Source organism: Bos taurus, chromosome 9 (assembly GCF_002263795.3).
Source record: "Bos taurus isolate L1 Dominette 01449 registration number 42190680 breed Hereford chromosome 9, ARS-UCD2.0, whole genome shotgun sequence".
NCBI classification, from domain to species: Eukaryota; Metazoa; Chordata; class Mammalia; order Artiodactyla; family Bovidae; genus Bos; species Bos taurus.
Genome location: NC_037336.1, coordinates 62541661 through 62569601, shown reverse-complemented (window position 1 = coordinate 62569601; position 27941 = coordinate 62541661). Strand labels below are relative to the sequence as shown.

The window sequence follows — 27941 nt, the reverse complement described above, 5'->3', positions numbered from 1 at the left end:
CAATTTAATCTAGACTCCAGGAGGGAGCAGCTGCTTAAATCTTCCCAAATCCAGTGCCCAGACCTTCTATGGGCAGGGGCTTTCAGTACCATTCTTTACCACTAGGCATATAACCACTACCTAACCATGGTGAATCATTTAATCTTGATTAGCCTCTAGCATTGTCTTCAAACCTTGAATCTCTTCTGCTTTCTCAAACTTGAACTTTTCTTAAAACTACTTTTTCTAATCCTAAGAGTGTTTTAACTGTACATAGTAAAAGACAACTTTAATTATGATCAGAAATCCAAATTATACAAACTTTGTTTGCTGTGCTGTTTGTAATAAAATAATTCCACCAGCCCCTTTTGGGGAAACCTTCAAACGGATCCATGAATACAAGCCATTTAAGACACGGTTTTACACTCACAAAGATATACTGGGTAAGTGAGTTTGCTGGTTTTCTTTGTCCTAATGTTTCATAGCATTGTATGTTATTCTTGTTGTATAGACTTTGATCAGCTGTCCTAATCAAAGCTCCTTGTCCTGCAGATGTGTCTGTTTGGCATGAGAAGAATATGGGTTGAAATCCTGCTTCTCCACTTTCCAGTTGTGTGCCTTGGCAGGATACTTAGCCTCTCAATCTGTCTCCTTATATGTAAACAGGGATGTTAATATAATACTTTTCTTGCAGGTTTCTTCTGAGGCTTTAATGAAATATTCATACCTATTCTAAAGCCTGGCACATAATAGTAACTTGGAGTTCTTTTTGCCCTTGCCCATCCTTGAGCACTTTCCATACACGTAGGAGAGAAATATCTCTAAGTAACACCTTAATAAACAGATGAAAGAAACTGTGTTCTTTGTTAGTACTGGTGACATAAAATAGATTATAAATAGCATGAGAATATGTACTGTGTATGTACTTCTTTTATCTTTTAAGTCCTTTTGTATTTAAAAACATTTTAAGTATAGCTGATTTATGACGTTTCAGGTGTACAGAAAAGTGATTCAGTTTTATATATACATATATTATTATATTCAATATATTTTATATTAAATTATATATATATGTTCTCTTTCAGATTATTATCCATTATAAGTTATTATAAGCTATTGAATATAGTTCCCTGTGCCATACAGTAGGTCTTTGCTTACCTATATTATATATAGTAGTATTATCTGTTATCCCCAACTTCCTAATTTATCTCTTCCCCCTATATATGCACTTCTAATAAGCAAATCAAATTTTAATTTCAGGTTTCCTTTTCTCCTCATTCCTGTCAGGTTTTCAGTCAGGTTTTAAGCCTTGGAAGTGTTTTCCTAAGTACTCTCAAACTACTTCTCAAATCCTGTCTTCCTTTAATGTGTTAAATTAGTGGTGATTAAATTTTACTCCTGATCTTTGAAAATGTAAAAAGCTATAGAATGGAGAGTGTTTTGAAAAAAAAAAAAAAAAAAAAACTAAAATGTGGAGGGAGATCAAATTGGGATCATCCTCTAAAAATATCAATACCAAAATTGATTACTGATTTTAACTTCTAGTAACTGTTTAGTGTGACTTATTAATTATGATCTCTATAATGATTTGGCTTTTTACACTCAGAACAGTGGATATCCATTTTTAGATATGTTTTTTTTGGTTGATTCCTTATGCCTCCTAGTATATCTGAATCGAAACATTAAGTGGATAAATTAAAACATGTATCAATGCTAATAAGTATTGCAGAGGGTAGTTCTCAACATTGGCAGTGTTCTACAGAATTTTTAAATCCAAACACAAACGTCATTGGATTTAATACTGTTACGAAGTCCAAATTCATTCTACTCACTGCATGAGAGGCCAGTAAATCAGGAGATGAGTTGTTGGGGCAAAGAAGAACGACTTTATTCAGAAAGCCAGCAAACAGAGATGGCAGATTAATGTGCCAAAGAACCTTCTTACTCCTTTCAGAATGCAGACATTTTTCATATTAAAAGGGGAGGAGGGGTGAGTTGGTTGGTGCAAACTTCTTGGTGCAGGAATCCTTTGTTCTTGTAATTGTCCATTATGGGTCAGTTCATGATGTTCCTGTAAACCTCCAGCAAGACAAATCTTATTCTCTGTTCTGCAGCTTTTCGGCTCTACATGAATGGAAAAGCGTTATACCTTTAAAGGTCAGAACCTTGAGAGCAGGCTACCCTGTATATTTCAGGCTATAGGCAACATTCTTCACTCTAAGCAAAAGCAATTGAATACAAAGGTTAAAGTAAATGAAAACATCTAATATGGAGTCAGGTTTGTTCTTCCCTATTACAATACTAATCCAATACAGACCCACTAAATTAGAACCTTCAGAATTGGCCCTCAGCATGTGGGCTTTTAAAAAACTTTGCCAATATTTTTTACATATTTAATAGATTTTTATTTGGAAATAGTTGAAGACATTTTAAAAATAGAACAGAGTTCCCACCCAGGTTCTCTCACTGATGCCTTACATAACACTGGTACATTGTCAAAACCAGGAAATTGGTGTTGGAGCAATACTGTTAAGTTAGGTGCAGACCTTATTTGTTCTTTTTTCCTTGGTGTGTAGTTTTATTAAATTTATCACATGTAGATTCATGTAACCATCACTACAGTCATAACACAGAAATATTTCTTCACCACAGAGAAACTCGCTCATGTTACCTCTTAATACCTCCTCATTTAAACTCCTGGCAACCACTAATCTGTCCTCAGTCACTATAATTAAAGCTCTTTGACAATGTTTTATATAAAAAAAAAAATATATATATATATATAATATACTATATTCTCTATATATCCTGTGTGTGTGTGTGTGTGTATAATCATACAGTATGTAACTCTTTGACTTTTTTCACTCAGCATGCCCTTAAGATACAAGTTATTCTTCATATTAATAGTGTGTTCCTTTTTTCAGCATTTTAAAAAAGCTATGCAGGGATCCTGTTGTACAGTTAGGGTGGAGAATGACTAATACAAAGTACTGGAACTTATGTATAAAAAAGGATAATAGCAGCCCACACTTGTATCACATTTTTATGAAGTGCAAAACTTTGCCAGTCCATGCTTAGTCCTATGTCTTTCTAAGTCTTTTGTAATTATCTCTTCACAATGTTGGGCCTGTGTAGTATATGTCCATCCTCCTCATAGTATTCACTGCTTTATACTTTTAGACTCACTGATAATCTAGTAGCAAAGACTGTTAAATCAATGCCAATTAATATGTATTTCAGTTGCAGGTGACAGAAACACAACTCAGACTAGACTATTTATAAAAGAGGATTTCTTGACCCTTGTAACAGTGGTACCCAAGAGGGATCTGGGACCAGGGCTGTCAGTCTGTCCACACTTGCTGTCTCCATGCGTTGGCTTAGTTGTTTTACTGCTGCAGCCAAGCTGACTCCAGCAACTGAGAAAGGAGTGAAAGTGGTTCCAAACTGCCCTAATCATCTTGATATCTCCAGCTTAGAAACCTTAGAGGAAAAGAGCTTTGTTCTCCTTATAGCCTTATATAAAATAAGAAAGAGTGTGTTTGGCCAGGCTTGAGTCTGTGCTCCAGTTAACGGGGCTTGGAAGGTGGGGAGCATGTGATGGGCCAAGCAGGTTGGCTGCTGTGATTGGCAGTCCCAGAACAGGTGAGGGAGGAAGTTCTTGAGGAAAATGGGTCCTGTTACCAGAAGGAGAAAATAAAGTCTGTCACTGTTTCCTCATCTAAAATAAAGTGACAGACTTTATTTTCTTGGGCACCAAAATCACTGCAGATGGTGACTGTAGCCATGAAACTCAAAGACGTTTGCTCCTTGGAAGAAAAGCTATGGCAAACCTGGACAGGGGCTGGTGCACTGGGACGACCCAGAGGGAGGGTATGGGGAGGGAGGAGGGAGGAGGGTTCAGGATGGGGAACACAGGTATACCTGTGGCGGATTCATTTCGATATTTGGCAAAACTAATACAATATTGTAAAGTTTAAAAAAAAAAAAAAAAGCACAAACATTACTTTGCCAACAGAGTTACATCTAGTCAAAGCTGTGGTTTTTCCAGTAGTCAGGTGTGGATGTGAGAGTTGGACCATAAAGACGGCTGAGTGCTGAAGTATTGATGCTTTTGAACTGTGGTGTTGGAGAAAACTCTTGAGAGTCCCTTGGACTGCAAGGAGTCCAAACCAGTCAATCCTAAGGGAATTCAATCCTGAATATTCATTGGAAGGACTGATGCTGAAGTTCCTATACTTTGGGCACCTGATGTGAAGAACTGACTCATTGGAAAAGATCCTGATGGTGGGAAAGATTGAAGGCAGGAGAAGGGGACGACAGAGGATGAGATGGCTGGATGGCATCACCAACTCAGTGGACATGAGTTTGAGCAAGCTCCAGGAGCTGCAGTCCATGGGGCAGCAAAGAATCAGACATGACTGAGTGACTGAACAACAACTAGATGTGTGGGTTGTGGTGAAGGGGACTGAGTCCATCCAGGTCTCACCGTGCTGTGAGCTCCTTCCTAATCAGTTGGGGGAATAACTTCCCTCTTTCACTGGTGTCTTTAGAGATTGAAACTTCCCAAAATGATCTCTTAGATAACTCTAGTAAATAACTTGATAGCAGTGAAAAAGAAAGCCAAGATAGAGTCCGTGGATATATGTGATTGTTTTTCCTCTTCCACTCCACAGATATTGGGAAAGATATTCTGAATAAGGAAGAGCAATTTCAAGAGGATGCACTCAAAGAACGTATTGCACAGGCAGAAGCTGATATATGGGCTAAGGTAAAGGAACCGGAAATCCGCCTGCATGCCTCTTGGCAGTTCTTTCTCTTTGGGGATTTGTATATGCTAGAGTCAGGCAGGGCTGACCTTGAATGCTGGTCATCTGTGGGGCAGGTTCTTCAGCTCTGTAGTCTTGGCATCTTCAAATGTGAAAGAGGAATAATAATACTCTCTAGAATTGTTGAGAAAGTTCAATGAAATGACATGCCCAGCACACATAGATGCTGAGTAAGAAGCAGAAATCATCAGGAGCTTCCATCCTTTAAAATTGCCCCTGTGTGTGGATGACTCTGGCTCCCTTTATTGTCATTGAATTAAAAGTTCAAAAAAAGATATTCTTGTTGATAATTGTTTATTCAGTTCAGTTCAGTCGCTCAGTTGTGTCCAACTCTTTGTGACCCCATGAATTGCAGCACGCCAGGCCTCCCTGTCCATCACCATCTCCCGGAGTTCACTCAGACTCACGTCCATCGAGTCAGTGATGCCATCCAGCCATCTCATCCTCTGTCGTCCCCTTCTCCTCCTGCCCCCAATCCCTCCCAGCATCAGAGTCTTTTCCAATGAGTCAACTCTTCGCATGAGGTGGCCAAAGTACTGGAGTTTCAGCTTTAGTATCATTCCTTCCTAAGAACACCCAGGGTTGATCTCCTTTAGGATGGACTGGTTGGATTTCCTTGCAGTCCAAGAGACTCTCAAGAGTCTTCTCCAACACCACAGTTCAAAAGCATCAATTCTTTGGCGCTCAGCTTTCTTCACAGTCCAACTCTCACATCCATACATGACCACAGGAAAAACCATAGCCTTGACTAGACGAACCTTTGTTGGCAAAGTAATGTCTCTGCTTTTCAATATGCTTATTGCTTAATATTTAATATGTAGACCATCAATTTGTTCAGCGTGTAGTACCCCAAGTGGCTTTTTTTCCAAATACTGCATCATAGCTGAGTCTCTTTTTTCAAGCCTCTCCCAGCTCCTCTTTGCTCCAAAGTCCACATGACTGCTGAAGGCCATGGGAGCAATTTGAGCGCCTTGGAGCTCACAGTCAGATCCCAGACACTTCAATAAGGCAAAACCTGTATCCTCCAGCTCCCATTTCTTCCAGTAAGAAAGAAAAGGCTATATGTGACTTCCCTAAAGCAGATTAACACTTCTTGAGAGCAGGATAAGCCACAATGCTTAGAAGTTATTTCTCAGTTTCTCTACAATATAGACATCATAGCAAAGAGTATTGGAATTGTCCAATATTAGTTCCAGCAAAAGCTTTGGATGAAAGTCCTCCAAAAGTACAAAATGCTTCAGTGTGAAGGGTAATAGATATAAAAGTCTTAGTAGGCATTTATCCTTATCAATAAAAATACAATTTAAATTGACTGTGAGCCATTAATTATATTCCCTAATACAAGGGAATGCTTTTGTGAATAATGTACAATTTAAATATAAGTTTATCTAATGTTCTGGGCATTCTTTTCAAATAAAATAATGAAACATCTTTCTGAAGACCCTGATGCAGGGGTCACCCTGCTTATTTAACTTATATGCAGAGTACATCATGAGAAATGCTGGGCTGGAAGAAGCACAAGCTGGAATCAAGATTGCTGGGAGAAATATCAATAACCTCAGATATGCAGATGACACCACCCTTGTGGCAGAAAGTGAAGAGGAACTAAAGAGCCTCTTAATGAAAGTGAAAGAGGAGAGTGAAAAAGTTGGCTTAAAACTCAACATTCAGAAAACGAAGATCATGGCATTCCGGTCCCCGGAAATAGATGGGGAAACAGTGGAAACAGTGACAGACTTTATTTTTTTTTGGCTCCAGAATCACTGCAGATGGGGATTGCAGCCATGAAATTAAAAGACGCTTGCTCCTTAGAAGAAAAGCTATGACCAACCTAGACAGCATATTAAAAAGGAGAGACATTACTTTGCCAACAAAGGTCCATCTAGTCAAGGCTATGGTTTTTCCTGTGGTCATGAATGGATGTGAGAGTTGGACTATAAAGAAAGCTGAGCGCCGAAAAATTGGTGCTTTTGAACTGTGGTGTTGGAGAAGACTCTTGAGAGTCTCTTGGACTGCAAGGAAATCCAACCAGTCCATCCTAAAGGAGATCAGTCCTGAGTGTTCATTGAAAGGACTGATGTTGAAGCTGAAACTTCAATACTTTGGCCACCTGATGCGAAAAACTGACTCATTGGAAAAGACCCTGATGCTGGGAAAGATTGAAGGCAGAAGGAGAAGGAGACAACAGAGGATGAGATGGTTGGATGGCATCACCGACTCAGTGGTCATGAGTTTGAGTAGACTCCGGGAATTGGTGATGGACAGGGAGGCCTGGTGTGCTACAGTCCATGGGATCGCAAAGAGTCAGACACAACTGAGCAACTGAACTGAACTGAACTGATGCAGGGGATCTGGGGTGGTACTCAACCTCCCTTCTCAGCAAATTTTTGACTTTGTGCATTTTTCTACTTCTCTGTATTTTCCATAATTTCTTGGATGAGCCTACATTACTTTGATAGTTAGTCAACAAGAAATAGAGTGCCAAATTAAAAAGACCACCCAGCAGCCTGCAGTAAAGCTCTCCTGGGCAGCTCCTGAAACAGTAATGTTAGCCAGAGGCTAGGGCTGTGTTAGGGACATCTCTGCCTGAGACAGTGTGCTGTGGGAGGTCTGAGATGGGAACAGAGCCAGTTAGTGGGGCCCCATGGTGGTGGCTAATTTCATTAAGCATGAAAATCTGATGTATATTAACAAATAAATGAACTCTCTTTCAAAGGCCGATGAACGCCAAAGACAAGCAGTGAAGAAAGCCCTCGAAGAAGCAAATGACATGTACAAAATGCAAATCCAGTTTCTGAAAGAGGAACATGAAAAAGAGTTAAAGGTTTTTTAAAAAATTATTATTCGGGTATAATTGCTTTACAGTTTTGTGTTAGTTCCTGCTGTACCACAACGTGAATCATCTCTAAGTATACATACATCCCTTCCTTGAGTCTCCCTCCCATCCACCCCCCAGCCCAGCCCTCTAGGTCATCACAGGGCACCAAGCCGACTTTCCTGTGCTGTGCAGCAGCTTCCCACATGGTGGTGTATATATGTCATTGCTACTCTCCCAATTCATCCCACCCTCCTCTTCCCCTGCTGCGTCCACTTGTCTCCTGAGATTTACAGGTTTTTATAGTGGCCTGTTTGTTGTCTTTTAAGAAGTACTTAAGTTTGTTAAAAGCTCTGGCAAGGGAATGGGAGAAAAACAATCATACAGAAAGTCTAGATGAGTATTTTATGGAGGTTGGTTGGGAGGCCCAGGATTTTTACAGAAGAAATCCTGGACTCTATGGCAAGAGTGATGATTGGGTACAGGAGAATCCCTTTGACATAATGAACCATAATGAATGGCCTTGGATGAGCCCAAACCTTTATGGGGTTAGATATGAAGGAGGCACCCCTGCCTGTCAGTCTCCACATCTCTTGTCACTGGCTCTCCTCCTCTTACTGCCCTTTCTCTGGATCCTCAAACCTGTACTCACCAACCTCTTTCCCACCTTGGAGACCTTGTCAAAATGTTCTTCCTGCACTTCATCAGACACCCAGCATCACTGGTCAAGGGAAGCCTTACCCAATCAGCTGTGTGCTGACACCCAGCATCCCTACCCAGCACTGGTGTAGGTACATAGATGGGAGGATTGATTACTTGTTGAATGTCTGGTCACCACACTCCTGCAGTCTCCACAAGGACACATCTGACTCACTATCACCCTTATCCAGGGGCCAGTGTGGTGCCCTGACTTTGTAAGTGCGAAAGCAGGCTGGACAGAGGAAGGAGGCTCGATTGCATCCTTCTCCCTAAATTTGCATTTACTGTGGTTATGAGAGGGACCCCTGAGCTGTTTCTCAGGTATTTCCTGCAGGATCAGAAGTCACACGAGGGAAACTCTGCAGGCTGTACCTGGTACCATTACACAACTGCACGACTTGGGGTAGTTAGTAAACTATCAAGGCAGAGCCCCAGGGTTCTTCACACAGTTCAGTCCAACAGCTGCTCAAAGGAAAAGCACACAGCACTCCTTTCACATGTGGGTCATGGGAACGACAGGACACAGTCCCAGGTCATAATTCCTGGGCAGAGGCTGGAGGGAAAGCAACAGAAGTGTGGCCGCAGTTTGGCCTCATTTAGCAAGAACATAACTCACAAACAGTTCAGGGACCACAGGCCCATTTGTCCATTGTCAACACCATGCACACCTGTCATTGATCAGCTCTGTACTAGGGAGGTTAAATGGACCATCCTTGCCCTCAGAAAACTTGCTAGTAGGAAAGAGAGCTCCATCCCAGGACTCCTGAAGCGTGGTGGGCCCTCCCTACCTGACTACAGGGGCCATGGTCCCTGAGGGGCTGGCTGCAGTGGACCACTGCCCATCCTTGATTTCAGTTCAAAACATGAGGAGCATTTATAGCATGTCTGGAGAGGCCTGCTGCTCACCCAGCAGGGACAGAACGGCCACACCGGTTCTTGAACAGTGAAATACTTCTCTATCAGTTGATAAATCACCATGCCCAAGCCTGCCCTGGACTTCCCCAACCAACAATTTCAAGGGGTAACCATTTCCATAGGTGTGGAGGCCTTATGTCCCTGCTCTGTGCTGCAACCAGAGGACAGACATTTTAAACATCACTGCTGGCATTTGGTTGTGACAACACAAGGTAACTTAAATGTGATTCCTGTTTCCAGGAGCTCACATCACAGTCTTGCTTTAAGTCATTTGGTGGTACCCCGTATAGTCTTTTTTTTTTTTTTTTTTTAACTTTATAATATTGTATTGGTTTTGCCAAATATTGAAATGAATCCACCACAGGTATACATGTGTTCCCCATCCTGAACCCTCCTCCCTCCTCATATCATCCCTCTGGGTCGTCCCAGTGCACCAGCCCCAAGCATCCAGTATCGTGCATCGAACCTGGACTGGCAACTCGTTTCATACATGATCGTATACATGTTTCAACGCCATTCTCCCAAATCTTCCCACCCTCTCCCTCTCCCACAGAGTCCATAAGACTGTTTTATCATCAGTGTCTCTTTTGCTGTCTCATATACAGGGTTATTGTTACCATCTTTCTAAATTCCATATATATGTGTTAGTATACTGTATTGGTGTTTTTCTTTCTGGCTTACTTCACTCTGTATAATAGGCTCCAGTTTCATCCATCTCATTAGAACTGATTCAAATGAATTCTTTTTAATGGCTGAGTAATACTCCATTGTGTATATGTACCACAGCTTTCTTATCCATTCATTCATGTCCTGGCTATTATAAACAGTGCTGCGATGAACATTGGGGTACACGTGTCTCTTTCCCTTCTGGTTTCCTCAGTGTGTATGCCCAGCAGTGGGTTTGCTGGATCATAAGGCAGTTCTATTTCCAGTTTTTTTAAGGAATCTCCACACTGTTCTCCATAGTGGCTGTACTAGTTTGCATTCCCACCAACAGTGTAAGAGGGTTCCCTTTTCTCCACACCCTCTCCAGTGTTTATTGCTTGTAGACTTTTGGATCGCAGCCATTCTGACTGGTGTGAAATGGTACCTCATAGTGGTTTTGATTTGCATTTCTCTGATAATGAGTGATGTTGAGCATCTTTTCATGTGTTTGTTAGCCACCTGTATGTCTTCTTTGGAGAAATGTCTATTTAGTTCTTTGTCCCATTTTTTGATTGGGTCATTTATTTTTCTGGGGTTGAGCTGTAGGAGTTGCTTGTATATTTTTGAGATTAGTTGTTTGTCAGTTGCTTCATTTGCTATTATTTTCTCCCATTCTGAAGGCTGCCTTTTCACCTTGCTAATAGTTTCCTTTGTTGTGCAGAAGCTTTTAAGTTTAATTATGTCCCATTTGTTTATTTTTGCTTTTATTTCCAGTATTCTGGGAGGTGGGTCATAGACGATCCTGCTGTGATGTATGTCGGAGAGTGTTTTGCCTATGTTCTCCTCTAGGAGTTTTATAGTTTCTGGTCTTACGTTTAGATCTTTAATCCATTTTGAGTTTATTTTTGTGTATGGTGTTAGAAAGTGCTCTAGTTTCATTCTTTTACAAGTGGTTGACCAGTTTTCCCAGCACCACTTGTTAAAGAGATTGACTTTTTCCCATTGTATATTCTTGCCTCCTTTGTCAAAGATAAGGTGTCCATAGGTGTGTGGATTTATCTCTGGGCTTTCTATTTTGTTCCATTGATCTATATTTCTGTCTTTGTGCCAGTACCATACTGTCTTGATGACTGTGGCTTTGTAGTAGAGCCTGAAGTCAGGTAGGTTGATTCCTCCAGTTCTATTCTTCTTTCTCAAGATAGCTTTGGCTATTCGAGGCTATTTGTATTCAAACAAATTGTGAAATTATTTGTTCTAGCTCTGTGAAGAATACCATTGGTAGCTTGATAGGGATTGCATTGAATCTATAAATTGCTTTGGGTAGTATACTCATTTTCACTATATTGATTCTTCCAATCCATGAACATGGTATATTTCTCCACCTATTAGTGTCCTCTTTGATTTCTTTCACCAGTGTTTTATAGTTTTCTATATATAGGTCTTTAGTTTCTTTAGGTAGATATATTCCTAAGTATTTTATTCTTTCCGTTGCAATGGTGAATGGAATTGTTTCCTTAATTTCTCTTTCTGTTTTCTCATTATTAGTGTATAGGAATGCAAGGGATTTCTGTGTGTTGATTTTATATCCTGTAACTTTACTATAATCATTGATTAGTTCTAGTAATTTTCTGGTGGAGTCTTTAGGGTTTTCTATGTAGAGGATCATGTCATCTACAAATAGTGAGAATTTTACTTCTTTTCCAATTTGGATTCCTTTTATTTCTTTTTCTGCTCTGATTGCCGTGGCCAAAACTTCCAAAACTATGTTGAATAGTAATGGTGAAAGTGGGCACCCTTGTCTTGTTCCTGACTTTAGAGGAAATGCTTTCAATTTTTCACCATTGAGGATAATGTTTGCTGTGGGTTTGTCATATATAGCTTTTATTATGTTGAGGTATGTTCCTTCTATTCTTGCTTTCTGGAGAGTTTTTATCATAAATGGATGTTGAATTTTGTCAAAGGCTTTCTCTGCATCTATTGAGATAATCATACGGATTTTATTTTTCAATTTGTTAATGTGGTGTATTACATTGATTGACTTGCGGATATTGAAGAATCCTTGCATCCCTGGGATAAAGCCCACTTGGTCATGGTGTATGATCTTTTTAATGTGTTGTTGGATTCTGATTGCTAGAATTTTTTTAAGGATTTTTGCATCTATGTTCATCAGTGATATTGGCCTGTAGTTTTCTTTTTTTGTGGGATCTTTGTCAGGTTTTGGTATTAGGGTGATGGTGGCCTCATAGAATGAGTTTGGAAGTGTACCTTCCTCTGCAATTTTCTGGAAGAGTTTGAGCAGGATAGGTGTTAGCTCTTCTCTAAATTTTTGGTAGAATTCAGCTGTGAAGCCATCTGGACCTGGGCTTTTGTTTGCTGGAAGATTTCTGATTACAGTTTCAATTTCCGTGCTTGTGATGGGTCTGTTAAGATTTTCTATTTCTTCCTGGTCCAGTTTTGGAAAGTTGTACTTTTCTAAGAATTTGTCCATTTCTTCCACGTTGTCCATTTTATTGGCATATAATTGTTGATAGTAGTCTCTTATGATCCTTTGTACTTCTGTGTTGTCTGTGTGATCTCTCCATTTTCATTTCTAATTTTATTGATTTGATTTTTCTCCCTTTGTTTCTTGATGAGTCTGGCTAATGGTTTGTCAATTTTATTTATCCTTTCAAAGAACCAGCTTTTGGCTTTGTTGATTTTTGCTATGGTCTCTTTTGTTTCTTTTGCATTTATTCTGCCCTAATTTTTAAGATTTCTTTCCTTCTACTAACCCTGGGATTCTTCATTTCTTCCTTTTCTAGTTGCTTTAGGTATAGAGTTAGGTTATTTATTTGACTTTTTTCTTGTTTCTTGAGGTATGCCTGTATTGCTATGAACTTTAGGACTTTAGTCCCTTAGGACTGCTTTTACAGTGTCCCACAGGTTTTGGGTTGTTGTGTTTTCATTTTCATTTGTTTCTATGCAAATTTTGATTTCTTTTTTGATTTCTTCTGTGATTGTTGGTTATTCAGCAGCGTGTTGTTCAGCCTCCATATGTTGGAATTTTTAATAGTTTTTATCCTGTAATTGAGATCTAATCTTACTGCATTGTGGTCAGAAAAGATGCTTGGAATGATTTCTATTTTTTTTGAATTTACCAAGGCTAGCTTTATGGCCCAGGATGTGATCTATCCTAGAGAAGGTTCCATGTGCGCTTGAGAAAAAGGTGAAATTCATTGTTTTGGGATGAAATGTCCTATAGATATCAATTAGGTCTAACTAGTCTATTGTATCGTTTAAAGTTTGTGTTTCCTTGTTAATTTTCTGTTTAGTTGATCTATCCACAGGTGTGAGTGGGGTATTAAAGTCTCCCACTATTATTGTGTTATTGTTAATTTCTCCTTTCATACTTGTTAGCATTTGTCTTACATATTGTGGTGCTCCTGTGTTGGCTGCATATATATTTATAGTTGTTATATCTTCTTCTTGGATTGATCCTTTGATCATTATGTAGTGACTGTCTTTGTCTCTTTTCACAGCCTTTGTTTTAAAGTCTATTTTATCTGATATGAGTATTGCTACTCCTGCTTTCTTTTGGTCCCTATTTGCATGGAAAATCTTTTTCCAGCCCTTCACTTTCAGTCTGTATGTGTCCCCTGTTTTGAGGTGGGTCTCTTGTAGACAACATATGTAGGGGTCTTATTTTTGTATCCATTCAGCCAGTTTTTGTCTTTTGGTTGGGACATTCAACCCATTTATGTTTAAGGTAATTACTGATAAGTATGATCCTATTGCCATTTACTTTATTGTTTTGGGTTCGAATTTATACATCCTTTTTGTGTTTCCTGTCTAGAGAATATCCTTTAGTATTTATTGGAGAGCTGGTTTGGTGGTGCTGAATTCTCTCAGCTTTTGCTTGTCTATAAAGCTTTTGATTTCTCCTTCATATTTGAATGAGATCCTTGCTGGGTACAATAATCTGGGCTGTAGGTTATTTTCTTTCATCACTTTAAGTATGTCTTGCCATTCCCTCCTGGCTTGAAGAGTTTCTATTGAAAGATCAGCTGTTTTCCTTATGGGAATTCCCTTGTGTGTTATTTGTTGTTTTTCCCTTGCTGCTTTTAATATTTGTTCTTTGTGTTTGATCTTTGTTAATTTGATTAATATACGTCTTGGGGTGTTTTGCCTTGGGTTTATCCTGTTTGGGACTCTCTGGGTTTCTTGGACTTGAGTGATTATTTCCTGCCCCATTTTAGGGAAGTTTTCAACTATTATCTCCTCAGGTATTTTCTCATGGTCTTTCTTTTTGTCTTCTTCTTCTGGGACCCCTATGATTCGAATGTTGTAGCGTTTGATATTGTCCTGGAGGTCTCTGAGATTGTCCTCATTTCTTTTAATTCGTTTTTCTTTTTTCCTCTCTGATTCATTTATTTCTACCATTCTATCTTCTAATTCATTAATCCTATCTTCTGCCTCTGTTATTCTACTATTTGTTGCCTCCAGAGTGTTTTTAATTTCATTTATTGCATTATTCATTATATATTGACTCTTTTTAATTTCTTCTAGGTCCTTGTTAAACCTTTCTTGCATCTTCTCAATCCTTGTCTCCAGGCTATTTATCTGTGATTCCATTTTGATTTCAAGATTTTGGATCAATTTCACTATCATTATTCAGAATTCTTTATCAGGTAGATTCCCTATCTCTTCCTCTTTTGTTTGGTTTGGTGGGCATTTATCCTGTTCCTTTATCTGCTGGGTATTCCTCTGTCTCTTCATCTTGTTTAAATTGCTGAGTTTGTGGTGTCCTTTCTGTATTCTGGCAGTTTGTGGGGTTCTCTTTATTGTGGCATTTCCTCACTGTGTGTGGGTTTGTACAGGTGGCTTGTCAAGGTTTCTTGGTTAGGGAAGCTTGTGTCAGTGTTCTGGTGGGTGGAGCTGTATTTCTTCTCTCTGGAGTGCAATGAAGTGTTCAGTAATGAGTTATGAGATGTCTATGGTTTTGGGGTGACTTTGGGCAGCCTGTATCTTGGAGCTCAGGGCTGTGTTCCTTGCTGCTGGAGAATTTGTTTGGTATGTTTTGCCCTGGAACTTGTTGGCCATTGTGTGGTGCTTGGTTTCAGTGTCGGTATGGAGGCGTTTGATGAGCTCCTGTCAGTTAATGTTCCCGGGAGTCAGGAGTTCCCTGGAGTCAGGGTTTGGACTTAAGCCTCCTGCTTCCAGTTATCGGTCTTATTTTTACAGTAGTTTCAAAACTTCTCCTTCTATACAGCACCATTGATAAAACATCTACGTTAAAGATGAAAAGTTTCTCTGCCGTGAGGGTCACCCAGAGAGATTCACAGCGTTACATGGAGGAGAGGGAGGAGGGAGTTAGAGGTGACCCGGATGAGATGAGGTGGAATCAATAGAGGAGAGAGTGGGCTAGCCAGTAATCACTTCCTTATGAAACTCCACAACTGGACCGCTCAGAGATGTTCACGGAGTTATACAGAGAAGAGAAGAAGGAGGAAGGAGGCAGAGGTGGCCAGGAGGATAAAAGGGGGGAATGAAAAGGAGGGAGACAGATCCAGCCAGTAATCAGTTCCCTAAGTGTTCTCCACCGTCTGGAACACACAGAAATTCACAGAGTTGGGTAGAGTAGAGAGGGGTTAGGGAGGAGACACAGGCGACCTGGTGGAGAAAAAGGAGAGTCCAAAGGGAGAGAGAGCAGTCAAGCCAGTAATCTCACTCCCTAGTGAAAAATGGGTACTGAAGATTGGGTTCTTAAAGGTACAAAATTGGTAACAAATACATAAAAGCAAAAATTAAAAATCTAGAGTAGAGTTTGGAATTTCAAAAATACAATGTTAAAGAAAAGAAGAAGGAAAAGAAAGAGAGAGAAAAACAAACAAAAACAAAGTCACAAAAATTATAAAGAAAATTTAGATATAAAATTGATAACAAATACCAAAAAGCAAAAGTTAAAAATCTAGAGTAGAGTTTGGAATTTCAAAAATACAATGTTAAAAAAAAAAGAAGAAGAAAAAGAAAGAGAGAAAAAAACAAACAAACAAAAACAAAGTTGCAAAAATTATAAAGAAAATATAGGTACAAAATTGATAACAAATACCAAAAAGCATAAATTAAAAATCTAGAGTTGAGTTTGGAATTTCAGGTATACAATGTTATATAAAAGAAGAAGAGAAAGAAAGAAAAAAAAAGTCACAAAAATTATATATATAAAAAAAAAATATATATATATATATAGGTACAAAATTGATAACAAATACCAAAAAGCTAAAATTAAAAATCTAGAGTAGAGTTTGGAATTTCAAAAATACAATGTTAAAGAAAAGAAGGAAAAAAAAAAAGGTCAAAATATTATAAAAAAATATGTATATGAAGTTTGCTTTTAAAAAAATAGGGTCTTTTTTTTTTCTCAAAGTAATAGTAGGTTATAAAAGTGAAAATTAAAGGAATAATAGAGGACTTAAATTTTTTTTAATTAAAAAAAAAAAGAATGAATGATCGTAAAAATAGTAAAAATATATCTAGGACTTTCTCTGGCTTTGTTGTCGGTATTGTGGGTTCAGTTTATTTTCGGCTAGTTCCTTGGTCCGACTTATATTTCTCAAGATCTATAGGCCCCTTCCTATGTAGACGGTACTAACCACAGGGTTTTAATCTATTGCCTGTAGCTTCCAAGGCGGTTCCCTCTGTTATAGCTTCTTCTGTTTGCTGGTCTCTTCAGTGTCTGGTTTCCACCCTGACACAAAGGGGACGGTGGAGGACACTTTTTTTTTTTTTTTAGACTCACTTGTTCAGTCACGCTGTGGGTAGGTAGGGACGCTGCAAACAAATAACACTGGCGTGTGCTTGCAGTGCCTCAGCCACACTGGGTCTGCCCCCGCTCACGGCGCGTGTAGCCTCCCTGCCCACACTGCTCAGGCTCTAGGTTGCTCCGCCGGGAACCATCTGTGGCTGGCCCTGGGCTGCTTGCACCTCCCAGGTCCAAGCTGCTCAGGTTCAGGCACTCGGGTAGTCCTCAGAGGCGCAGGCTCAGTTGGGCCTGCGTTTTGTGCCTTTCCCAGGTCCGAGCAGCTCAGGTGATGAGGTGTTTGGCGAGCACCAATGCTGCGACTTATCGCCTCCCTGCCACTCGGTTATCTGGGTGTAAAATCGGCACACCTTCTCAGGTGGATGTTGACCGTCCAGACCCCCAAGAAGTCTTAGTTAGCAAAGAAGTCTGCTTACAGTTTTATAGATAATGTCTCTCTGGGGCTGCGATTGCCCCCTTCCGGCTCTGGCTACCTGTCACCAGAGGGGGATGGTCTGCAGCCGGCTATCTCTGTTCAGTCCTTTGTTCCGTGCACGGGCCTGGCGGTGTCTTAGGTTAGGGCTGGCTTTTTGTGTGGTAGATATCCCAGTCTGGTTTGCTAGCCCAAATTATTTCGCTCAGATAGCGCCCGGGGTACTCAGGCCAGATTCTTACTCTAAGCGATGCAGCCCGCGCTGCGCCTCCCTGCCCAGCCCCCGCTTGCTAGTGGGTGTGCAGGCATCTGTGCTGCTTCTCTGCTGGGGGAGTTACAGTAGGGCTCGTAATCTGCGGGTTTTAATTGTTTATTTATTTTTCCTCCCTGTTATGTTGCCCTCTGTGCTTCCAAGGCTCCGCACAGATTCGGCAGTGAGAAGGTTTCCTGGTGTTTGGAAACTTCTCTCTTTTTAAGACTCCCTTCCCGGGACGGAACTCCGTCCCTCCCTCTTTTGTCTCTTTTTTTGTCTTTTATATTTTTTCCTACCTCCTTTTGAAGACTTGGGTTGCTTTTCTGGGTGCCTGATGTCCTCTGCCGGCATTCAGAAGTTGTTTTGTGGAATTTACTCGGCGTTTAAACGTTCTTTTGGTGAATTTGAGGGGGAGAAAGTGTTCTCCCCGTCCTACTCCTCCACCATCTTAGCTCCTCCTCCCCCTGTATAGTCTTCAGGGGCTTCCCAGGTGGCTCAGATGGTAAAGAGTCTGTCCACAATGTGGGAGACCTGGGTTCGATCCCTGGGTCGGGAAGATCCCCTGGAAATGGCAACCCACTCCAGTACTCTTCCCTGGAAAATTTTATGGACGGAGGAGCCTGGTAGGCTACAGTCCATGAGGTCACGAAGAGTCGGACACGACTGAGCAACTTCACTTTATCACATATAGTCTTTGGTGGCTCAGTAGTAAAGGATCCGCCTGCCAGCGCAGGGGACACAGGAGATGCAAGTTCCATCCCTGGGTCAGGAAGATCCCCTGGAGCAGGAAATGGCAACCCTTCCCAGTATTTTTGCATGGAAAATTCCACGGACAGAGGAGCCTGGCAGGCTACAGTCCACAGGGTCACAAAGACTCAGACATGACTGACCATGCACACATGCACATGTCTTTGGGTTGAGTTAATCCACTTAGTGTTAAAATAGAAGTCCTAAGAAAATTTAAGGGGGATAGTTAGAGGGAGGTTGGCCTTTCCAAATTATTCCATAAAAGTTTTAGTGACTTTTTTTTTCATATAATGAAGATTTGTCTAAGTGGAGTACATAGGGTTGTTTCAGCTGTAAGATCCCTAGACATAGCCCTCATTGTTGCTTCTCAGGGGGTGCCTCTGAACCACCTCCCTAGAGTCTCCCTTCCTACAGATTCCTGGTCCCACCTGTCCTACAGAGTCACTGACAGTGTTTTTAACCATGTGCTTCTCATGCCTAAGAAAATTTGAGATTACCAGTACAGAGAGCAGAAAACCAATTTCTAGCACCAAACAGCCTTACATTCTGATACATAGAGCTCACCAGGTACTGCTCTTCTGTGATGCTAAGAATTTGGGATAAGTTTTAGGTGAATTGCTGTGAAACCAAATTTCCAGGTCTTGTCCAATGGACAGATAGGATTCTGAAAAAGTGCTAATATTATCTTATTGAAATACAATAGTATTAAAAAGTAAATAATAAAATGGAAGCTAAGGGAAAATGAGAAGAGGAAATACGAAGTCAGGTGTGAATCCAAGACTCAGAAGTGTCAGTAGCCATGAGGTCCTGTGCTGTTATCACAGCTGGGCCTTTGAGCTTTCTGACAGTCAGTTCAAAGAGGAAAGTGCTGCAAATCACCATGTCCCCCAGCTAAAGACAGATTCAAGGCCCAAGATCTTGCTGCCTGTGATACGTGAGAGAAACTTCTCCTGAGGGAGACATGGTGGCATGAAGAAAGATCTGTCACACGTCTGTACAGTCAAGATGATGGATTTGGTGAGGCTGTCTCTTGTCTCATAATAGAGGCCCATTCTCTCAAAATGCACTTCAATAAAAGTAATTTGACTGGAAGGCTTTCTGTTGAATAGGAACACTGCCAAACAGTAGGTCATTGAATTATTTTTTGTAGCTTTAAATAGCTATTGGACATACCATGTGATACAGTAAAATGCTTTCAGTTTCACTAAATCATTACATGAAAGAGGAACGGGATTTCATTCTCTAAATTCAGAACCCAGTCAAAATAAAGGGCTGAGGTATCCTTTTTAAGTTCTGTGATTCAAATAGAAATGTATTACGGTAATACATCATCTTTATAAGGCGCAACCATTTGGCAATCTCAGTTGCTGAAAATGTACTTGAAAACCCAGAAATGATACCTAAGAAGTTGAAATATGCCCTAAGATGTTCAACAGCAGCCTCTGACTACAAGATAAAAACTTAGACTTATTACCCATAGCAGAACCTTCCATACTCTGCTCAGAAATTGTCTCTGGGAGATGGGGAGGGGTTCGAAGGGAGGGAGGAAACTTACTGAACTGTCTGATAAGACTGGACAGAGTTTCTGGAATGAAAACAAACCAGTGAATCTCTGGAAAGACCCCAGCATCACAGCCAGCAATGAAGTGAGAAGCTGGTGGGTGAGAATCCTGCTTTCTGGGCCTAGTTCTTCCAATGACTCACTCTGTAAAATAACTTAATTTCTTTTTTGTTTGTTTTGTTTTTACATTAAAAAAATTTTTATTTTATATTGGAGCATAGTTGATTAGCAATGTTGTATTAGTTTCAGGTGTACTGCAAAGAGATTCGGTTATACATATATTGACACATGGATCTATTGTTTTTCAAATTCTTTTCCCATTTAGGTTATTACAGAATGTTGAACAACTTAGTTTCTGTATGTTCTCTCTTATCCCTAAAATAGAGATACACATTTCCCTTTAAATGAAAATTTTGAAACAACTGGAGAGAATTAACTGCTCCTCCTTTCTGGCATGTATTTCTTTTAGAACAGTGGTTGCAGGATGCAGTTTGGATCTCCTTCAGTAGGCAGAGTCCTGAGGATGGAATTCCAGCCTCCTCCTGCTTGGAGCAGTGGACCCAGCACTGTATGGTATGGTATGCCTGGCATACCATGCCTTCATTGGGCATTTCCAGGGATACCGGGTTTCCCTTGAGAGCCTGTTGCCCTCAAGTTCTGTTTCGTTTTTGTTTTTTTATCTTTTGGCCATGCTGCACAGCATGTGGGATCTTATTCCTGGACCAAGGATCGAATCTGTGCCTCCTGCATTGGAAGCATGGAGTCTTAACCACTGGATTGCCAGGGAAGTCCCTAGTCCTGGTTTGACAAGTGTCTCCTCTCTTTACCTAGCTGAAGACTCCATAGGTCCTTCTACAGGAACAAGTGGTGGAACTCTTGTTCCTGTCTCTGTCATGACTGAGGATGGGCTTCTCAAGGTGAATGAGCTGGAATACTCCAGAAGGACAGTGAGGGCATGCAGGCAGCTTCCTGAGACTGCCGTCCTCTGGACTGCTTGCTCAGGTCCCCTCCTACCCAAGAGACTCTCCTGGTCATTATTTCTACCAGTTTCCAGGACTCACTTCCTAAAGCAGAATTGTAGTCTGTATTTCTAATCATGGATAAAGATAATAGGATGCTATAGAATATTTGAAGAATCAAAACATGACCATGACTCAATTACTTTTCCTTTTGCATATCCCTTTTCAATATTATCTGTGTATATGCTTGGACTTCCCTGGTGGCTCAGTGATAAAGAATCCGCCTGCCAATGCAGGAGACCTGGGTTTGATCCCTGGGTTGGGAAGATTCCCCTGGAGATGGAATGGCAACCCACTCTAGTATTCTTGCCTGGGAAATCCCATAGAGAGAGGAGCCTGGTGGGCTACAGTCCATGGGGTTACAAAACAAGCAGACATGAGTTAGCATCTAAACAACAGCTATAGTATACGTACTTATGCTATATAGTTTGTACATTTCTGGTTTTACCTAGCATCATTATAAGTTTCCCATATAGTATATACTCCCTTTCCTTTTCAGTAGTTGTATATTAATAATATTCCATGGTATAGACATACCATTTCAGTTTTTCTTTTTAATTGGGAGATAATTGCTTTATAATGTTGTGTTGGTTTCTGCCATGCAACAATGCAAATCAGTCATAACTATATATATATGTGTGTATATATATATCTCCTCCCTCTTGAGCCTCCCTCCCAACCACTGCCCCCCCAAGTTTTTTTAAACTTTCTTTTTTGGTATTCTTTCACTTTTCTAAACAATTCTTTTTGTATTGAATGAAAAATTCTTTAAATTCTATGGTACTTTACAATTTTCAAAAGTTTCACACACTTGATTTCATACAACCCCATAAAAATCCTCCTTTTCTCCCTCCCCCTGACCTCTTCCCACTGGTAACTTATTCGTTTGATCTCTATATCTATGGATCTGCTTCTTATTGTTCAGATCAGATCAGTCGCCCAGTCATGTCCGACTCTTTGCGACCCCATGAATCACAGCACACCAGGCCTCCCCGTCCATCACCAACTCCCGAAGTTCACTCAGACTCACGTCCATCGAGTCAGTGATGCCATCCAGCCATCTCATCCTCTGTCGTCCCCTTCTCCTCCTGCCCCCAATCCCTCCCAGCATCAGAGTCTTTTCCAATGAGTCAACTCTTTGCATGAGGTGGCCAAAGTACTGGAGTTTCAGCTTTAGCATCATTCCTTCCAAAAAAGTCCCAGGGCTGATCTCCTTCAGAATGGACTGGTTGGATCTCCTTGCAGTCCAAGGGACTCTCAAGAGTCTTCTCCAACACCACAGTTCAAAAGCATCAATTCTTCGGCGCTCAGCCTTCTTCACAGTCCAACTCTCACACCCATACATGACCACAGGGAAAAACCATAGCCTTGACTAGACGAACCTTTGTTGGCAAAGTAATGTCTCTGCTTCTCAATATGCTATCTAGGTTGGTCATAACTTTCCTTCCAAGGAGTAAGCATCTTTTAATTTCATGGCTGCAGTCACCATCTGCAGTGATTTTGGAGCCCCCCAAAATAAAGTCTGACACTGTTTCCACTGTTTCCCCATCTATTTCCCATGAAGTGATGGGACCGGATGCCATGATCTTCGTTTTCTGAATGTTGAGTTTTAAGCCAACTTTTTCACTCTCCACTTTCACTTTCATCAAGAGGCTCTTCAGTTCCTCTTCACTTTCTGCCATAAGGGTGGTGTCATCTGCATATCTGAGGTGATTGATATTTCTCCCGGCAATCTTGATTCCAGCTTGTGCTTCCTCCAGCCCAGCGTTTCTCATGATGTACTCTGCACAGAAGTTAAATAAACAGGGTGACAATATACAGCCTTGACAAACTCCTTTTCCTATTTGGAACCAGTCTGTTGTTCCATGTCCAGTTCTAACTGTTGCTTCCTGACCTGCATACAGATTTCTCAAGAGGCAGATCAGGTGGTCTGGTATTCCCATCTCTTTCAGAATTTTCCACAGTTTATTGTGATCGACACAGTCAAAGGCTTTGGCATAGTCAATAAAGCAGAAATAGATGTTTTTCTGGAACTCTCTTGCTTTTTCCATGATGCAGCGAATGTTGGCAATTTGATCTCTGGTTCCTCTGCCTTTTCTAATTGTTATACACTCTTAAATCATCAGGCTTAATTGGTGTATATTCCATCAGGCAGATAAATTATGATCTGAATACCCTCTTAGTATTCATTTTCAAACATCAAAGCTGTAGCATCTGACCCTGGTTTTCCTGTTGTTTAAGGAAATGGCAACTAGGACCAAGATGCAACTGCATAAAAACTTGGAAGAAGAACTGCAGCGAGAACACCTGGCTGCCGAGCAGCGCATGGTCCACAGGATCCAAAGGATCATGATGGAGTGCCACCGCGAGAAGGTCCAGGCTGTGCAGGAAGCGCGAGAGCAGGAGAGGCTCATGGCCCAGGAAGAGATCCAGTCTCAGAGAAGGTACTCCAGGGAGCACCCCTGCAAATCAGTGTATCCTCTGTCAGAATCACCTTGGAAAGAGGGTAGAGTGGATGCCGTAGATACTTCCTACTTTTTGTGTTTTTACATTTTTATTACAGAATATATCAAACATGGGGAACAGTATATAATATATTGTACAGTGTGTGTGTGAGAAATGTAAAGAAAAATAACACAAATACTCAAGGGCCTACCAGCCTTTTGAGCGGATTGGAAAGTCCCATGTTCTTCCTCAACCACCTTTGTTTCCTCTCCTCCTATCTTGCAAGGTAACTACTGCCCTAAAAATTGTGCTTTTCATGCCATATGTCCAATTTTAGGGGAGGCAAGGTATTAAGAAATGTTTTTCCACAAACACATAACGGTCTTCACATCCCCTAGCCCACATGGTACACTACTGTGGATGTGTTACTTTTGGTCTCTTTCTTTTTACACAAGTCATAATGCTATAAACAAAGCTGAGCTTCTAGAAATACAGAGAGAGCAAAATTTACTAAGTCCTGACTCCCTGCTTCCTGCCCACTGTCTCCCAGAGACAATCATTTAAAAGAATGTAGTTCAGTATCCTCCCTTGCTCTTTTGATATATTTGCTCCAAAATCACTGCAGATGGTGACTGCAGCCATGAAATTAAAAGACACTTACTCCTTCGAAGGAAAGTTGTGACCAACCTAGACAGCATATTAAAAAGCAGAGACGTTATTTTCCCAACAAAGATCCGTCTCGTCAAGGTTTTTCCAGTGGTCATGTATGGATGTGAAAGTTGGACTATAAAGAAAGCTGAACACCGAAGAATTGGTGCTTTTGAACTATGGTGTTGGTGAAGACTCTTTAGAGTCCCTTGGACTGCAAGGAGATCCAGCTAGTCCATCCTAAAGGAGATCAGTCCTGAGTGTTCATTGAAAGGACTAATGTTGAAGCTGAAACTTCAATACTTTGGCCACCTGATGCGAAGAGCTGACTCATTGGAAAGACCCTGATGCTGGGAGGGACTGGGGGCAGGAGGAGAAGGGGACGACAGAGGATGAGATGGTTGAATGGCATCACCAACTCAGTGGAGATGAGTTTGAGTAAACTTCGGGAGTTGGTGATGGACAGGGAAGCCTGGCATGGTGTGGTCCATAGGGCCGCAAGGAGTCCGACACGACTGAGTGACTGAACTGAACTGCCTTATATATGTGCATAATTTGAAGTAACTTTTACATAAATCAGATCACATATACACTTATTAATATATATGTGAAAAATACCAAAGTAACCATTTTATATATGTAGTGAACATTTGATGGGTTTGGCCAGTTTTAACAGGTCAGCATTCAAGAACCCTAGTAATTATCAGGATCCAGAGGTTCCAAACCTGTTTCTGCGTGCTCAGTGACCTGCCCAAGCTCATGTAGCTGACACAGCTGGACCCAAACTGAAACCTCTCTGCTTGGCCTCCTGGTCTAGGACTTGTCTCTTGCTTCACTGCTTGAATTAACAAATCTATTTGTAAACAGTGGAAACAGTGTCAGACTTTATTTTTCTGGGCTCCAAAATCACTACAGTTGGTGACTACAGCCATGAAATTAAAAGACGCTTACTCCTTGGAAGGAAAGTTAATGACCAACCTAGATAGCATATTCAAAAGCAGAGACATTACTTTGCCAACAAAGGTTCGTCTAGTCAAGGCTATGGTATTTCCTGTGGTCATGTATGGATGTGAGAGTTGGACTGTGAAGAAAGCTAAGTGCCGAAGAATTGATGCTTTTGAACTGTGGTGTTGGAGAAGACTCTTGAGAGTCCCTTGGACTGCAAGGAGATCCAACCAGTCCATTCTGAAGGAGATCAGCCCTGGGACTTCTTTGGAAGGAATGATGCTAAAGCTGAAACTCCAGGACTTTGGCCACCTCATGCAAAGAGTTGACTCATTGGAAAAGACTCTGATGCTGGGAGGGATTGGGGGCAAGAGGAGAAGGGGATGACAGAGGATGAGATGGCTGGATGGCATCACTGACTCATTGGACGTGAGCCTCAGTGAACTCTGGGAGTTGGTGATGGACAGGGAGGCCTGGCGTGCTGCGATTCATGGGATCGCAGAGTCGGACACAACTGAGCGACTGATCTGATCTGATCTGATTTGTATATAATTAATGGGCAAAATTTCCTTGTTAGAACTGTTTAGAAGAGAGCCAAAAGTAAAATCCTATAGGAAGTATGGATAAATAGGAATGAAGGCTGCAGCCTTGGCTATTTCAGTGGTTCCCTACCTGCATAGTCTGTAAGTCATTGTGAGGTAGAGAAGGAAGAAAATAGAGGATTTGGGGAGAAAGTTACAGAAGACAGTAACTTCTGAGTGAGTTTTCCAAAGCAGTGGAGGGTGGTTCTCCTCTCCCTCTGCCTCCTCCGCTCCATCTCAGGAACTCTGCCCATCCTAAAGGAACATCTGGGTCTCTCCTCATACTCCCCTGAGCCTCCTGCTCCCTCCTTCACTCCTTAACTTTTGCCCACCTTTGGCCCCTTCCTGCATGAAGTTCAAAGGTGGAAGACTTTCAATGGCCATCTTTCACTGAACCCGTTGACTAAGACTAGGAAACTGCTGTGCCTGTTATGTAAGTATATCCACCTAGAATGTCCATTTTGTTCTTTGATGTGTCCCTAGTGCCTATAAGAGAGCCTGGCACATGGTGGGCATTCTTCAAATAATTGTCAAAGGTTCAAATTTGTTCCAGTCAGCTGAACCCACTCTGCAGCACACCAGATCTCATTTAGAGACTTTGCTAGATTCCAGCATTCTTTAGAACATTTGCAGAAACTAATATGTGGAGTGAATGTGAAAGTCACTCAGTCGTGTCCTACTCATTGCAACCCCATGGACTATTCAGTCCATAGAATTCTCCAGGCCAGAATACTGGAATGGGTAGCCACTCCCTTCCCTTCTCCAGGGGATCTTCCCAACCCAGGGACTGAACCCATGTCTCCCACATTGCAGGTGGGTTCTTTACCAGCTGAGCCACTAAGGAAGCCCACTGTTTAGAATTCCACTGTGGATCCTTGTTGTTCTTGTTCAGTCACTCAGTCGTGTCCACCTCTTTGAGACCCCATGGACTGCAGCACACCTGGCTTCCCTGTCCTTCACTGTCTCCCAGAGTTTGCCCAAACTCATGTTTATTGAGTCAGTGATGCCATCCAACCATCTAATTCTCTGTCATCCCCTTTTCCTCCTGCCTTCGATCTTTCCCAGCATCGGGGTCTTTTCCAATGAGTTGGCTCTTCACATCAGGTGGCCAAAGTATTGGTGCTTCATCTTCAGCATCAGTCCTTCCAATGAATATTCAAGGTTGATTTCCTTTAGATACATTATAATCAGAGGCATATGAATTTGTTCAGCAATGGTTCTCAAAGTATGATCCCAGATCCTTTAGTAGGACACTAAGGTCAAAGCTATTTTCTTAATAGTATTAAGACATGATCTGTCTTTTAACTCCATCTCAGGAGTATATAGTGGCATTTTCCAGGGTTTTATGAGGTGTGATACCTCAACAGATTGAAGCAAAATGAAAATCTAGCTTTTCTCCTATTTAGCCAGACAATAAAGGGTTTTACAGAAATGTAAAATGATGCCACTTTTCTCATCAAAAGATTTTTGATTTACAAAAAAAATATTTTTCGTACAAGGTAAGCTTTTTATTTTAACATTTAATGGATTTATCCAATATTTCACATGAATTTATAATGCTTGTGAAATGTCTGACTTTAATTTTTGAAAATGTTAGGGTCAGTAGATATAAACTATATATATAAACAAAGGCTCTTTGGGTTTCTTGGTCATTTTAAGAGTGAAAGTGATCTTGAGACCAAAAAGTTTGGCTGTCATAGAATATTGCTCAGATAGAATCAAAATTAAGGCTAAACTCACTTTGTGAGATAGTTTCCTGCTCTCTAACTAAAGGCGAGTAGCTATGTTGATATATAGAAATACTTTCTCTAGGGGTTTGGAGCTCTGACCTTATTTCTTCATCTTTGTAGAACTCTCCATTCATATTTTCTGACCTTGGTAGACTCCCTAAAGTTAGCATTAGTCAGTAGACTGGTGGCTTCACTCTAGCTCACAGCAAGGAAATCCATGTGTTCCTTCCCTGCTCTGAAAAGTACTTTTTGATTGTTAACATCTAATCAAAAGCTCATCTTGACCAGCCTGTCTCAGACTGGGACTCATGTAAACCATACAGTCATGTCTTCTCCATCTGTGGTGAAAGACAAAATCTTTTGGTTTTTAGTGGGTAATCCATCTAACCACTAACATTCAACTCTTACTCTTTTTGATAGAAAGGCCATGGAGGAACTTATGAGTTCTGGTGTCACAGTTGTGAAGGATCAGAAGAAGAATGTGAACCAACTGATAAAGGAAAAGCAACATGAAATGAACCTCTACTATTGCATGACTCAGAGGCAGAAGCAAGAAGAGGTTCAGGAAGTGCTTCAAGAAGCAGAGAAAACACATCAGGCCAAACTTGGAAGTGTGATGGACAAACTGGTTAACACTCAGGGGGAGCTGCTGTCCATAGCGAAGCAACTGGGAATTATGACGAATTGGAAAGACTTCCTGGAGGAAGAGTTACAGGAAACCAGGGCAGCATTTCAAAAATATATCAACTATACATTTCCAAAGCTCTCACCAGGACACGCAGATTTTATTCTGCCAGAAAGAAAGAAAACACCTTCCAATCTTATTATTCCAGAGAACCAAACAACTCCTGATTAGAAGTCTTCATCTGAAATTTCACTACAAAAGACGCAATTCAAAAAACTAAATAAATTCATTCAAAAACCA

At 40.9% G+C, this 27941-nt stretch overlaps 1 protein-coding gene across 1 annotated transcript; it reads left to right on the top strand.

Moving 5' to 3' along the window:
- Positions 1-36: 36 nt before the first annotated feature.
- On the top strand, positions 37-27941 carry C9H6orf163 (chromosome 9 C6orf163 homolog). Its single transcript, NM_001079772.2, has 5 exons — positions 37-422; positions 4653-4747; positions 7522-7629; positions 22909-23111; positions 27437-27941. Exons 1-5 carry the CDS (start codon positions 275-277, stop codon positions 27870-27872), a joined length of 990 nt encoding a protein of 329 aa, NP_001073240.1. The 5' UTR covers positions 37-274; the 3' UTR covers positions 27873-27941.